The following is a 16,677-nucleotide window of genomic DNA, read 5'->3' as shown; positions in this document are numbered from 1 at the left end:
AGGTCAGTCGTGGTTCACGAATACAGTGTCTGACTTTGATCATGGCACCATAAGCCAGTTTATTGGGGGACACAGCTAATGCATTCTATGGAATGCTGAAGTTAAATGATACATAGTCCTTGACTTTCCCCTTACACATTAAAAATGAATTTAGAAAACAAAACAAATACAAGTTTTGTCCCAGTTTTCCTGTTCAGCCTGTAATTTATGTTGGAGTAAAATGTTCTAACATTTTAGAAAAAAGTGTTTTTTCCTTTTAGTAGTTTTTCCAACTTCTTTTACGTTTCAAGAGTTTTCATTAAGAGACATTTATATATCTTATCCATTCTCTGTAGATCTATAGGTTCTATGGTTTTAAAACACCATTATTTCCTGTTCCATTTCTTATATCCCTCAGTTGCTATTGCTCAGATGGAAAAATATTTTTAAAAGATCTTTATTTTCTTTCATTCTCTGGACATTTCTCACATCTGTTTTCTTAAGATTTGAAACCAGAAGTGCACTTATTTTTTCTAGGGAGCACTAGTTTTGAAAAGCCAGGGCAAAGCTTCATACTATAAAGCAAGCTCCATAACTGTAGAGATTTTATTTTCTTTTACTTTCACATTTGTAACTCCAGCGTATACTACACTGCTTGACACATACAGACAGTACCTATTTGTTGTATTGAAAGATAATTTTCAAAAAGTTAAAAACTTAACTCTTGCAGAAATCTAAAGCAAGCGTGTATCAAAGATTTGTTTAACTCATTAAAAAGAGAAACAACAGGGTGGCAAAGTTGGTTCTAAAACAGGCACTGAAAGAATGCCAGCATAAGATTGCTAGATGAGCTTTTTAAAATGGTTACTACCAGTCAGGATAAAACAATTGTAACCATTGAGCTTTTCTTTTCTCCTGCACAGAGATCATTTGCATCTTTACTTGGATAAAATTTATTTGCATTCCTGTCAGATTTGCAGAAATTAACATCTACTTTTACCAAGTTGAAAATTATTCTAATCAATAGTAAGAAGTAGGCCAAATGAAGCATTCTTAGTAATATTGGATAATTTAATCTCATCTGTCAGATCAGGAATTAAAAAATAGGTCCTGCTCAATTTTCAAATGCAGAAACAATTAACAGTTTATTGATAATTTGATTAATCTTATACCAAGCCAAGTGTTTTACTTCAAGCTACTTTTTAGTCTGTGTTTACTCAAATTGGGCCATATAGGAGGTACTCAATAAATATTTGTAGAATTAGTAAATAAAAGTAGAGTTTAAGTATTCTGGTTTTGAAGGAGTCATGTTCAAATAATTTGCTGCTACAATAACACTTGCTCTTGCTTATTAAAGCAGTGAAAAGTGGGATCACTGGACCTGTAGACTCAGAACAACATGGTTCAAATCTCGGTTCTGCAATTTCCTGCTTGCATGGCTTCCAGCAAACCACTTAACCCCCAAGCCTTAATTTGCTATCAATAAAATGAGGATAATATCTACCTTCTGGGATGTTGTAAGCATTGATACATACATAAAGGATTGTTTATAATGTGTGCAAAATCCCTCATTTGCAGGAAAATGGTCTCTCTGTGTGGTTTGGCTCCCTTTTAGCATAGTGGCCTCAGGGCAGTTGCACTTCTCGCATGGTGACCAAGGACTCCAGGTACACATATTTCATCAGACAAGGCAGAAGCTGTGTTGCATTTTACAACAACGTTGGAAGGCATGTAGCATCTCTTCCATATGCTTTATTTGGTGAAGCTTTCAGAAGCCCACCGGATTTAAGGAGAGGGGACATAGATCCTACCACTTGGTAGGAAAGTGGCAGGGTCACATGGAAGAGAATAATATGGGATAGGAGATATTGTTGTGACCATCTTTGGAAAATAAAATTTGCTGCAATGAGTGATTCTGCAGAGGCTTAATTCATATTACAATATGAAATGAAATATGTTCTATGGTTGCCAAGGGTATTTCCTTGCAGTCGAGCTATTGTTATTGCCCTACATTCATCTAGTCACACACAATTTTCTTTGTGATGAGCCTTTCTTTTCTTTTCTATTTTTTCCCTAATGTTGCATTTGCCTAGCATGAGTTCATTACCTCACTGATAAAGCTGTTTTAATGTTTAATCTATTCCTAGTTTCCAAATCATTTTCTCAGGTGCCCATCAATTCCTTGTAAGTGGTTAATTTAAAAGGCCTTTGAAGCATGACTGCATATGGCTAAGGCAAATCTAAATGTCAACCTTGGAAGCATTCTATGACATTCAGATGGACTCCTTTCTCTACAGGGGCTTGTTTTTCTATCATGTGGTATACCTTGCCAAAAGAGGATATTGGGGCTCAGAAAAAGATACTTCAAAGCATGGTGCCTTGGCATACTGAGCACATTCATGTAAAGGAAATTAAAAGGACATAAACTTGAGTACCCTCAGAACCAAGAACTTTCTAACCTTTCTTGTTCCTCCTCACAAGTACAAGATGGAACTCTCTTCCGTCCCCTCCCTGAAATTTTATTAACCAGAGAATATTATTCTCATATCACAGGAAGGAAGACTGAGGAATGTCCCCATGCCCAGACAGACCTTCCATCTGTTCTTCTGAGGGCACTCTGAGAGATTACCTGGGAGACTTTATCTGCATAATAAGATAACCTTTGGCCAGATGTGGTGGCTCATACCTATAATCCCAGCACTTTGGGAGGCCGAGGCTGGTAGATCGTCTGAGGTCAGGAGTTCGAGACTAGCCTGGCCAACATGGTGAAACTCTCTCTACTAAAAATGCAAAAATTAGCTGGGCGTGATGGCACACCCCTGTAATCTCAGCTACCTGGGAGGTTGAGGTGGGAGAATTACTTGAACCCAGGAGGCGGAGGCTGCAGTGAGCCGAGATCAGGCTACTGCACTCCAGCCTGTGCGACAGAGTGAGAACCTGTCCAAAAAAAAGAGATAACTTTTGTTTCACAGTGAAGTTCCACCCCTTACCTTCTTGAAACCTCCTCCAGAGCTCAGAGAAATTTTGTCCCTGGTCATTGTCTATTCTTTGGGCTCATTTAATTCCTCCGAAAATTTTTTCTATCCCTCATAATTGCCTACATCCCCCATCCGTCTCCCCTATAAAGAGGATGCTATTTAAGCTTCAGCCATCTGGCCCTCCTTTGAGTCTCATATTTTATATGGCTTCTGTGCTTCTGCACATTAGTACGTTTGTATGCTTGTTCCCCTGTTAATCTGTCTATTGTCAGTTTATTTCAGCAAAACTTCAGAGGGTAGAAGGAAAAGTTTCTGTCTACCCTTACAAGGGCCAGAAATAGTGCCTTCCTCACTCAACATTTGTAGTGTTGAAAGAGCTAGCACTCTAGCATCAGATATTTCCTTTCATGCCAATTGCCTTATTTAATTGTGTGAAACTGAGTAGGTCTCTTAAAAAATTAGGAGTTAGTTTCCTCGTCTATGGACTGAGTATAAAATTCTTTACTTTAGATTTATATTAAACAAATACTCAAAGAAGCTTCTGCTGTAGGGCCTGGTTTACAGTATAAACTCAATATTAGCTAATAAGAAGAAAAACTACATTGACATTTTCTTTTCCCATAAATTCCCCCTCAACATAAGTCTTGGTCAACTCTCGCACTGGTATGCTGATTTCACTGGAGAGGTGAGAAAGGCAGTGTCCACACAACAATGATTGTTGAAGAAGGTGACTTCCTCTTCTTCCTTTAGGTGGTGGCACCACAAAGTTCACCTGAGAACAGTGATGAGCCAAGCTTAATAATGAGCTAATTCCAGGAGCCTGGAGTTGGCAGAGGGCATCTTCTTTGAGGGGCGTTCTGTCCCTACCTGGGTCTCTATTGCTGTTGATTGGGTTGTTAAAAGAACAGTTTTCTTTTTAAGTATTCAGATGAGATTTTCCTTTACCTGACCTCCATAGCTCATTGGACACATAATTGTAAAAATATGTACATGTTTAGTGAAATGTATTAAAACTTCGACAATGTATGCTTTGTAAGAAATAGGATACAAAATGTAGGATGGGATTCTCCTCTTCTACTCTCTCTTGGGATTTCTCCACTTAATATCTCTCTTTAATCTCCAACTATTAAAATCATTATAAAGATGAAAATGTTTATTACATTATTTTAAACTGTAGTAAAGCTTTAATTGACCTGGATTTATTATCTTTCTATGCGACAGGTGGTGAAATTTACCAAATCCTTTGAATTGCTGTCCCCGAAGTGCAGTGCTGATGCTGAGAACAGGTAGGGCTTATGGAGTTCATGTGTCTTTTGATGTTCTTTGGTCCTTGGTGTTAGCAGCATTGCATATTTCTTAGAAGATAGTAGTAGTTCTTTATATTAGCAAGTACAACCAAATAACATGACTCTTCTGTGTTTCAGGCCTTAAATTACAACTATAGCTTAAAAGTAAATATGTATACATCTAGCTTGCAATCAGTTTTCAGGGCAAAATTTTAGTACTTGTAATAGGATTAAAATGTTGCCTTTAGCTTTTAGTCCTCTTTTCCCTGAACCTTGTAAAATTTTGTTGTTGTTGTTTTGTTTTGTTTTTTAAGATGGAGTCTCACTCTGTTGCCCAGGCTAGAGTGCAGCGGCGCAATTTTGGCTTACTGCAGCCTCTGCCTCCGGGGTTCAAGCAATTCTCCTGCCTCAGCCTCCTGAGTAGCTGGGATTACCGGGGTGTGCCACCACACCTGGCTAGTTTTTGTACTTTTAGTAGGGACAGGGTTTCACCATGTTGGCCAGGCTGGTCTCGAACTCCTGACCTCAAGTGATCCGCCCGTCTTGACCTTCCAAAGTGCTGGCATTATAGGTGTGAGCCACTGTGCCCGGCCACCTTGTAATGTTTTGAAATAAATCTTAAGATATTCTGCTGACTCCGGAACTTTGAATCCAAGTTATCTAGGTAAGTTAACATGGAATAGTACTAGAGCAAACCTGTTTTCGTTAAGCCAACAGTTTCAGTTTGTTTCTTTTCACATCACATATTTGACTAAATCTTCTAATAAATCAAGTAAAATTTTAGATATATCTTAGCTGTACAGACAGCTGAATTTTCTGCTTTATTTTGGCTCTTTGTTTCTCTTCCTCCCTCTTGTTTGTCCATACTTGGCCAATAACATCTCCTTGGAAAAGAGACTGAGAGTTTCCAGTGATTCACTTCTTGTTCTCATTGGCATATTTGAGGCTATAACAGGGTGGAAACGATGATTGCAAGCAATCAGTGAATTTCTCGTAGCTTTTTACTGCCTTGAATAATAGCTGTGTTGCTACAAAAATTCTCTGTGGTCGCCTCTAGAGGAAGGGTTAAAAAATAGTGAAATTAGCCAAAATGCAGACATGGAGAAAGAATCATAAAGCACTCAGGGCAGTATGATGATGATGACAATGATGATGATATTGATACTAAAATATGAGCAACCTGAATTCTTTGACTGCTATGTGTTCCATGTAGTACGCTAAATGATTTATAAGCATTTAATCCCCCAAACAATCTTTTGAAGTAGGCATTCTCCCCATATTATAAAAGAGAAAACCAAGGTTCATCAAGTTTAAGTAACTTGTTTGAGGCCTTACAGCCAGTAAGTGGTAGCCACCAAGGACAAGATCACCTAGATAAGACTCTCCCAACTTCTGAACTTTGATTCCATAGCTACACGTCATTTAAAATCTGGTTGTTGATCTCATCTGGTGAATACCTGTCGGGTTAATGTTTCTTAAATCTGATGGGTCAGTCAGAATTAGGCTTAGAAAGTTTAGTAGAAACTAAAATCTCAGGACACACACTGAGAGATTCTGATTCAGTACTTTGGAAGTGAAGTCCTAAAGGTCTATAAGTTCTAAAGGCCCTCTGGGTAATACCTATTTCAAGATGTAATACTCAAGAGTAATTTGATTTTTATATCTATTATTGCTTTAAATTCAGGAAATAGAAACTAGTAAATAAAAATAAAAAGGAAATTAGTTTTTATCAAGGGCACGAAGTTTAAAAAAGGCCTTTGCTACACACTATATAACTCCATTTACAGGACATTCTTAAAACTTCAAAATGATAGGAAGAGAAGGCAAATCAGTAATTGCCAAGGGCAGGAGATGAAGAGAGGGGTTGACTTCAAAGGGGTAGAGGGTTGAGATGGAAACACTCTGTGTCTTGCTTGCAGTGGTGATTATACAACTGTATTTGTCAAAACTTGCAGAAATCTACCCCAAAAAGGGTGAATTTTACTGTCTGTAAATAATACTTTAAAATGGAAATTGAACTGGGAAAAAGAGTTCTTTGGTAAGAGGTTTTATATTCATAAAAATTTATTTATCTTCACATCTATATTTAATGCCAGCTAATCTATACCCACCAAAGATATTTAAGCATAGAAAGTTACTAGTGGTATACTCAGCAATTTTCCTAAATTGAATGTTGTAAAACAATATGAAGTACAATAGAAAAATATCTGTTCATGCTGATATCTTTAGCTATCTCTCATATACGAGGGGGAAAGTTTTATGGGGTTATTAAAACACAAACTTTGAAGTCCTAATGCTTCAATATTGTTATTTTTTTATACTGCTGAACACGTTCTCATGGTCACTTCAGAGTTAAATACTTCTGTTTTTTTATTATTTTTAATGCTGAGAGAACTTCCATGTCAAAATGAAATGACCCAAGACCTAGACTGCCCTTGGCAAACTTTCTGATAATAAAAGAAATAAAGAAAGGTCAAGTTTTCTTTAAAGAGAAATTTGAAAAGTGCCTTTGAACTTTGACATTATGAGATAGTCCTATTCATCATTCTATTTATGGCTTTTAAATTAATGTAGAATGTTCATTTATCTCAGAAGACCTTTCTGTCATTGTCCAGTAATTTTCCTTGTATAGATCTGAGTTCCTTCAGTCATTTATTGGAAGTTAAAGGATCCAAGACAAGTGACTCCAGAATTTACTTCACCAGTGACATGGAAGGGACATTGAAATGGGCTATGAGTCTACAAATCACAGCCTGATCTCACAGCCTGATCTTTCCTTTAACCTTTCATCATTTAACATCTTCACTATAGATGATGTCTATTAGATACTTCAGTCCTCTGAACATCAGTCAGAGTTACAATAGTGTAGTTTTTAGAAGACAGTTTCTATGGCTCCTTGTAACAATGTTTCAGGGTACTATTTCAATTCTGATGAACTCTGGTTTGAGGCTTGCTGATTTGTATAGATAGCCCTTGAAGCCATTTTTTAATAAAAACCAGTTGTGCTGACTCATCACTTCTGCTTAGTATCTTTTACAGCTTTGTCATAACTAGTCTCCTGTTGGTCTCCATGCAATAAGTACCAACCAATTCAAGAGCTGGAAATGATTTGATCTATCTCCCTCCGTGAGGTGTGCTCCTCTTCCAGGGTATCACTGGCAACATCTCTAGTGACAAGATTCTCACTATGTCATGATAGACTTCTTGCATTTATAAGGGGTTCTAGTAGTTAGAAAAGCATTTTATGTTGAATTATGTTCCTATAACTTCTATCTGTTTATTCTAAATTTGTTCCTTGGAGGCAGTTATTCCTTCCTTTAACGGTCATATATTGAGTACTTACTCTGTGCTGAATCTTCTGCTAGGTGAGAGGGCTACAGAAAATTTTTTTTTTATTAGCAGTCTCTGTCCTCAAGGATCTCAAGGGCAATGAACAGTGGTGGGAGTGGGTTAAGACTATAATATAAAAATAACCAGATTTTACCAGGCCTCCAGACTATGGCTTTAAATAAACAGAGTCACATTAATAGTTATAATTTATATATTTGGCTGCTTAAACATTTCTCCTGTGTAGTGTAGCATAAGGACCCTAGGCCCTTGTAAAAGCCATCCTTGAAATATTCCTGCAGTTTCTAAGATTTCTTTTTTTAAAGGCAGGGTCCTACTCTGTTGCCCAGGCAAGAGTGCAGTGGTGCAATCATAGTTCACTGTAATCCTTGAACTCCTGGGCTTAAGCGATCCTCCCATCTCAACCTCCCAATTAGCTAGGACTACAAGTGCACGCCACCACACCTGGCTAATTTTTAAATTATTTTGTAGAGACAGAGGTCTCACTGTGTTGCTCAAGCTGGTCTCAAATTCCTGACCTCAAGGGATCCTCCTGCTTTGGCCTCCCAAAAGTGCTGGTGTGAGCCACCATGCCCAGCCTAAGATTTAAAAAACAAAACAAAACAAAAAAAAAAACAAAAAAATCTAATTTATTACTGACTCATCATTTCTTCCAAGTGACCTCCCATAAATCCTCTCCCTCTGGCCATGACAGAGCAGCATCCTATGATGTGGGCTTCCTTGCCCACTCCAGAATTCCCATGGGCATAACTGCACTCCTCACCAGTGCTGTGCCACAGCTCCCTGGATACCCCAGTGTCTTAGATGCACTGGTAACCTTCACGAACCTGGGGAAGGCTGGGTAATTTGTGCAGAAATGGGAAGAAGGCTCACTTTCTCCCCCAGGTGTCATAGTCTGTTGCCTAGCCCCTAAACAGCCCCGAGTATACCCCATTTTTACAGACCTTTTAATTCCTAAAGCTTTTATTAGATGTTAACCCACAGACATCCAGTACATGTAGGGAGAGGGATGCACAAAAATAAATAAATAAATAAAGTGGAGGACAGAGTGTTGAGTAGCCTGAATGTTAAATCTTTTATGAAGACATGTTTCCTTTTTTAAACACCGTACTTTCTCTGAGTTCCCTGATCATGAGTATTGATGGTTCCTGTCCTTTAGTGAAACAGTACACTCAAGGCAGGATGAGATAATCTGGTAGATTTTAGAACAATAAGGAATTAGAACTAAAAGAGAATCTATTTCCAGAATGAATACTTTTTCACTATCTGGGAAGATACAGGTATTTGCTTCATGAGCATATGGGAAGAAAAGGATCCAGCTCTTAGCTCAGTTAATAACAGAAACAACATGACACCATTTTTGAGTTTTACTATGTGCTAAGTACTGTACATGAATTATCCCGCTTTTTCCTATATTACAGATAAGAGTTAAGAAATATGTCCAAGGTAACACAGTAAGTTACAGAGGCAATATTTGAAACCCAGTTAACCTGGCCCTGGCACTAATCCTCTCAGCCATTACATTTATTAATTGCAAGTAGATTACCTAGGAAAATTCAGTAGAATTGCTGAAAGAGCACAATGCCTGGCGCATAGTAGTTGCTCAATGATTTGAAGGTACTTTTTCTAACACTGAACATGTTGAAAGTCAGGATGGTATCTTACTACCAATGATGTCTTAGTGGCAGTTGGTGACACAGCTATTGCCTGTACATGTGCAAATTTGGTCAGGGCTGTTTGTGTTGTCTCTTCAAATGTGCATTGTACGTTGTTGGTACTACATAGATTGGACTTAAATGCTGGTTGATACGTGTGTCCAGTGAGATTACAGTATGGTCTGGTGTTGAAATGAAAAGTTATTTTTCTTGCAGAAAAACATAGAAATAAGAAGTGGAGTGTAAATCTGATATTAGTGATGAAAATATTTGTTTTTGGAAAACTGGTCCCATTTATGTATGTTCTTTCAAAGCAACAATGAAGGAAGAAACTCCCAAGAAGGTCAAGTGTTTGCTATATTTTGTTACTGAACTACATCTACACGGGTCACCTAACACATGTCAAATTATGCAACTGAAGGCAGGAGAAATTGCCAAAGCTCTCACAATAAATGAAAGAAATTTCAAAACAAGAAGAGGCTCATATAACTAAACTGATGCATGATGCAGGACTGTTACTAAGGTGTGGAATATCAATTTGCCAAAAATTTTCAGCTGATTGGAAACTGCTTAACATCCAGTGACATGTAATTCATTTAGGAAAAACTAGGACTTTAGTCAAATAGGAAATGCTGAGAAAACCTCAGTATCCTTTGACGTGCCTACCTGTGCCAAAAGTGCTAAAACAATTAACGTTGAGAACACAGATGACAAAATATACAGCATTTCAGTGTGATGTCATGCATGATGTCAGATGGTCAAAACTTCTCACCATATTTCATTTTGAACAATATCTAACTAAGTGTGGGAGGCAGAATGTTAGCCCCCAAGATCCTCACCATTTGTCATATATTCACGTTACATTACAAGCCACAGAGATTACAGAGACAATTAAGATTACTAATCAATTGATGTTAAAATAGGGAGATTATTCTGGATTATCTAAGTGAGTCTAAGGTAATCACGTGAACCCTTAAAACAGAGCCTTCTCCCAGTTGAGGAAACAAAAGGAAGATGAAGAGGCACAACAGAAGGGAAAAATCAGAGACATGTTATGCACGAGCAGGATTCAACACATGTTGCTGGTTTAAATATAAACAGGGCCAAATGTCAAGGAAACCTGGACCTCAGTCATACAGCTGCAAGGAGTTGAATTCTGCCAATAATCTGAATGAACTCCATTCTTCCCCAGAGCCTTCAGAAAGGAATGCAGCTCTGTCAGTTCCTTGATTTTGGTCTTGTAAGATCCTGAGCAGCAAATCCAGCACGTCATGATGAACTTGTGACTTCCAGCCCGCTGAGATAATAAATAGGTGTTGTTTTAAGCTGCTGTATTTATAGTAATATGTTATGCAGAAATGGGAAATGAATGCAATTTTAGTGTATGAGTTTGAACCCCTTCTTATATGAAAATGAAATTGAACTCAATGCTGTTATCTTATGTGTGTGCACTCATGCATGCATGCATGCACATACACACACATAGAGATGAATGACAGGTGAGCTGATGAGTGAGTGGTGTACAGCCATGTGGAAAGATGGCCAGAAGTCTTACTTAACCTTCCAAGTTATGTTAGCTGTTGGTGCATTTTTAGACATGTATCTGCACAGTGAAAGAATTTCTAGCGGCAAGACTGGGCATTAGCAACCCTTAAAATTGCAGCCAACAAACCAAGGAAAGATCACTTTAGGAAGGAATATGAGTTTGGTTTTATTAAAAAACCCTCCAATGACATCTTCTGCTAGGTTCAGTAAGTGACGGCATCAAAACTTATAAGAGAGTGTCAGCAACCTGGAAGAAATTTCTGGAGATGATAGCAGAGCACTTTTAAAGATACATGCTACATCATTAATATCCTGATGGCTTAGAGGATAAGATCTGTGAACACTGATGACTCTGAAATCAGAGCTGATTTAGAAGAGTGACACTCTTTATTTTCCCTTGTGTATAATCAACTTGTATAGTTTTACATTTTCCTTCAAGAATGGTATATGATAGAATTTATATCGAATATGAAATATCTTTTAAAATAAGATTAAAATATTTTAAGTGATAATGCTTTGCCTCATAACGTTTTTTTCTTTTAGTGGGCTGACGACAACAGTGCATCTTACAATCGATGCTATCATAGATTCAACGACGTAATATGACCCTAGAACCGCTTTGTTTTTCCTGTGGCTTTTCCACCCCTTAGCTCATCTACATCTCCCCCTGAGAGTACATATACCTCAACTTTGAGAAGCACCTGAGAGAGTTTAGTTTCTTTAAATTTTAAGATTAGACAGCCCTGTGACTTTTCTCAACATTAGTTTTCTGCATTGCATTTTTTAGGTTAGAAGAGTGAATCTTCTGTTTCAATGCCTTATTGATTTTTATTTCCTTTTCCTTTACACATCTGTGTGGAATCTAGTTTTGCAAAACAGATTACCCCTTCTAGCAATGGTTTGTGACCATTCCTGACTTCTCTGAAACTCTTCCTTTAGATTTCCAACCACCATGGCTCAAATCCTATCATTCTTTTAAGGAGAATTGACTTCCACAAGACGTAGCTCTAGTGAGACAAACCACAGGATGAGCTCTATAGTTAGTCCAAGGGTCTGTTAGCAAGACTCCCAGAGACGTCTGGGTTACCATCCTTTGTCTTTGTCCAGCAGCAATGATACATTCAGGAATAAACTTGGAATAGACTGTATTAGCCTGGAAAGATGAAGTATGATGAGTGAGGATTTTGTTTATTCCTGAGTGTGCTATGATTGTACCCTGCAATCATATTGCAATTTTTTTTTTTTTTTTTTTTTTGAGACAGAGTCTCACTCTGTCGCCAGACTGGAGTGCAGTGAGGTGATCTCGGCTCACTGCAACCTCTGCCTCCCGCGTTGAAGCGATTCTCCTGCCTCAGCCTCCCGAGTAGCTGGGACTACAGGCACGCCACCACGCTCAGCTAATCTTTGTATTTTTAGTAGAGATGGAGTTTCACCATTTTGGCCAGGATGCTCTCAATCTCTTGACCTCTTGATCCACCCCGCCTCGGCCTCCCAAAGTGCTGGGATTACAGGCGTGAGCAACCACACCCAGCCCATATTGCACACTTTATAACTCTGAGATGTACCTGGCTTACACGAGGTGATCTCCAGTACCTCATCAGATTATGAATATGATTCTGGGCCTGGAGGAGCACCTCCATGCACCAGAAGGTTTTATGTGACTCATCCCACTTGGACATTATCACTCAAAAGCATACAACCCTGGTGAAGCTTTTGGGAATCAGAAATTCTGTCCCTACTTTTTTGTTTTAAATTATTATTATACTTTAAGTTCTAGGGTACATGTGCATAACGTGCAGGTTTGTTACATATGTATACTTGTGCCATGTTGGTGTGCTGCACCCATCAACTCGTCAGCACCCATCAACTCGTCATTTACATCAGGTATAACTCCCAATGCAATCCCTCCCCACCCCCATGATAGGCCCCGGTGTGTGATGTTCCCCTTCCTGAGTCCAGGTGATTTCGTTGTTCAGTTCCCACCTATGAGTGAGAACATGTGGTGTTTGGTTTTCTGTTCTTGCCATAGTTTGCTGAGAATGATGGTCCCTACTTTAAAGAATGTTACTGTCTTTATGTAAATTCTGACTGTGCCGACTTTATTGTGTATCCCTTAGATCATGACTTTCAAACCTTTTCTAATGAAATCCATGACAAAAATATCCAAACCTAGGTAGTGTATATAAATATACACACAAGTATACACACACATATCTAAGACAAATATTTTATGCAACTATACTTACCTTTATATGCATCTATATTCTTATCTATTATTTTAAGAAAAGAAAAACAAAACTAAAACATCTGCTATCATGACTGGTGGCAGGCACAAACTTGATTTCATGATTTACACTTTGCAGTGACCCACAGTGTGAAAAACACTGCTTTAGACTTACAGTTCTTGTCTGATTTGCCCATGCAGTGTTTGTGGCCTCACTCAGTACCTATATTGGTTATTATTAAATACCGTGATTGTATGAAACTGGTATTTCACAAGCATTCCAAGAACTACTTCACTCAAATACATATTATCCTTCAAATTAGACACCTTGGAGAGTAGTTTGTTTATGTAAGTCTTTTATACATCTGTTTAGTACAAGTGAATGCAGTATATCCCTGGAATCCCAAGGACACATGCAGACATATTTGGTCCTACCAAGGCCTTTCAGCTGCATTCTTCAAGTCTTGTACTGTAGTCATTCTTAGACATACATTCATAAGTCACTTCTGTTCTCCAAAGAACATATGCCAATATTAGATGAGCAAAAGGATTTTGAGGAGAAACAAATATGAAGGCTAAAGAGAGCAGGATCAGCAGTAGATGGGGAGAGCATTTGACCACAGTGCTCTGTAGAAGAAAAGAGAAAAGTAAGGAGTGAATATGAAGAGTCTTTGGTCACAGTGTGGTTTGGAAAAAATCACTGCCTGGCCAATGGGAAGTCCTGAGCAGAATTTGCCAGTCGGAGAAATAATGCTTCCACAGGAGTGACCCAGTTCCTGCCCTCACCACGCTCAGTCATTGTCAGGGAGCAGCTCCAGGGGAAGCTTGGACCCAGAGGCCTAGAGACAGAGGTGTCAGTCAGCTGTACTTCCTGATGAGGTTTTCCAAAAGGGAGATGTGAGTGGGGACCTCCATGGCCACAGCACTTGGTGGGCTACTCAATAAGTATCACTTGATTTATCCAATTATCCAAAACAATTTTTGTTATTCTTACTTGGCAGCATAATTATCATCTTTATGCTAATTATTCTTATCTTTAAGTTTTTTTTCTTGAGATGTAATTCACATACCACAAAATCAACCTTTTAAGGTGTTCAATTCAGTGGTTTTTAGTATATTCACAAGGTTGTACAACCATACGACTGTCTGCTTCCAGAACATTTTCATTACCCCAAAAAAGAAACTACCCATTAGCAGCCACTCCGCTCTCTTCCCTCCTCCCAGTCCCTAGCAACTGCTAATCCACTTTCTGCCTCAATGAATTTGCCTATTTTGGACATTTCATTTAAATGGAATTATATAATATGTGACCATTTGTGTTTGGTTTCTTTCACTTAACATAATGTTTTCACTATTCATTCATGTTGTACACGGACTTTATTCCTTCATTCTTTTTTATGAATGAATAATACTCCATTGTTTGGATATATCATATTTTCTTTATTCATCACTTGATGTTGTTTCTACTTTTTTGGCTATTAAGAATAATGCTGCCGAGAACATTCATGTACAAATTTTTGAGTGCACATATATTTTTGGTTCTCTTGGGTATAGGCCTAGAAGTGGAATTGCTAGGCCATGTAGTAACTCTGTGTCTAACTTTCGGACCAACTGTCAGACTGTTTTCTACAGTGACTATACCATTTTACATTCACACCAACAAAGAATGAGGGTTCCATTTTGATGCTTATTTTTGATGCTTATACTTATTTTTCTGTCTGTCTGTCTTCTAGTTGTAGGTATCTTAGTGGATGTGGCATAGCATTTAATTGTGGTTTTTATTTGTTTGTGGGGTGCAGGGGATAGAGTCTCATTCTGTTGCCGAGGCTGGAGTACAATGGCATAATCTCGGCTCACGGCAACCTCTGCCTATTGGGTTCAAGTGGTTCTCCTGCCTCAGCCTCCTGAGTAGCTGGGATTACAGGTGCCTGCCACCAAGTCCAGCTAATTTTTGTACTTTTAGTAGAGATTGGGTTTTGCCATGTTGGCCAGGCTGATCTCGAACTCCGAACTTCAAGTGATCTGCCCACCTGGGCCTCACAAAATGCTGAGATTACAGGTGTGAGCCACTGTACCTGGCCGATTTGTTTGTTTTTAATGACCATGATTTTTACAATTAGGGTGCTGTTCAGGCTCAGAATTCTAAGCCTAAACATTATGTAGTGGCAAGAAGTGAATGACCACTGGAAAATGATGACCCATATGATTACTTTTAAGTAGTAATGCAAAAGGGGACTCATTTTCTTTATGGCATCCCTCATGTGTACAAAACAAGCATATAGTATTAAAGAATACTATAGGTTATCCCATCCATTAGTCACCCCAAAACATAGTTCATGTTACTTAAGATTATTTTGGATCTAAAAATTTATCCTTTGAAGAGTGCTATCTCATAATTGATTATCTCCCTTTATGCCATTTCTGAAGTACATGATGAGTCCGTATCCTTGCTGGGCAACTTGTCTCTTCATTTTTCATGTATTATGTAAATCTGCCACAATTCACATCAAATAATTCTATATTTGGACCATCATTTTTCTCTCCTCTACCACTGTTTCTATTTGCTAAATTCTTTTTTAAAATCATTTTTATTATGTACATTTAAGGTATACAACATATGGGATACATATAGATAGTAAAAATGTTACTATAGTGAAGCAAATTAACATAGCCATCATCTCACACTTTCCCATTTCTTTGTTTTTGTTGCAAGAGCAGCTAAATTCTACTCCTTTAGCATGAATTCCACATACTATACAATTGTATTACCTAGGGTCCTCATGTACATTATTTCTCTAGACTTGTGCATCCTACATATCTGCTACTTTGTATTCTCAGACCTACATCTCCCTATTTCCTTCCCACTGACCACTACCCCTAGTAACTACTGTTTTGTTCTCTCTCTGTGTATATTTGAAATTCTTAGATTCCACATATAAATGAGATTATGCAATATTTTTCTTTCTGTGTCTGTCCTGTTGCACCTAGCGTAATGTCCTTTAGGCTTATCCATGTCATGGCAAATGGCAAGATCTCATTCTTTTTTAGGAATGAATAATATTCCATTATATATATGTACCACTTGATAATATTAAATTTCTTTATCCATTCATTAATCAATGGGCACGTAGTTGTTTCCATATGTTGGCTATTGTGAACAATGCTGCAATGAATATGAGAAAGTAGATATCTTTATAAGGTGGTGATTTCATTTCTTTTTTTTTAAAGAGTTTTTTTTGTTTTTTTTTTTTATACTTTAAGTTCTAGGGTACATGTGCATAACGTGCAGGTTTCTTACATATGTATATACATGTGCCATGTTGGTGTGCTACACCCATCAACTCGTCAGCACCCATCAATTCATCATTTATATCAGGTATAACTCCCCAGTGCAATCCCTCCCCCCTCCCCCCTCCCCATGATAGGCCCCAGTGTGTGATGTTCCCCTTCCCGAGTCCAAGTGAGCTCATTGTTCAGTTCCCACCTATGAGTGAGAACATGCGGTGTTTGGTTTTCTCTTCTTGTGATAGTTTGCTAAGAATGATGGTTTCCAGCTGCATCCATGTCCAAAGGACGCAAACTCATCCTTTTTTATGGCTGCATAGTATTCCATGGTGTATATGTGCCACATTTTCTTAATCCAGTCTGTCACTGATGGACAT

General features: G+C 38.2%; 1 protein-coding gene across 4 annotated transcripts in view; it reads left to right on the top strand.

Moving 5' to 3' along the window:
* Positions 1-16,677, top strand: part of PDE11A (phosphodiesterase 11A) — a 514,093-nt gene that overhangs the window by 239,500 nt on the left and 257,916 nt on the right. For all 4 annotated transcript variants that reach the window (XM_023212325.2, XM_026454253.1, XM_023212327.2 and 1 more), the window contains one exon: positions 4,179-4,243. In XM_023212325.2, coding sequence (XP_023068093.1) covers positions 4,179-4,243 — 65 coding nt within the window. The remainder of the gene's footprint in view (positions 1-4,178; positions 4,244-16,677) is intronic.

Source organism: Piliocolobus tephrosceles, chromosome 11 (genome assembly GCF_002776525.5).
Source record: "Piliocolobus tephrosceles isolate RC106 chromosome 11, ASM277652v3, whole genome shotgun sequence".
Lineage (NCBI taxonomy): Eukaryota > Metazoa > Chordata > Mammalia > Primates > Cercopithecidae > Piliocolobus > Piliocolobus tephrosceles.
The sequence above is the reverse complement of the archived record's forward strand: the minus strand, read 5'-3'. Positions and strand labels throughout refer to the sequence as shown.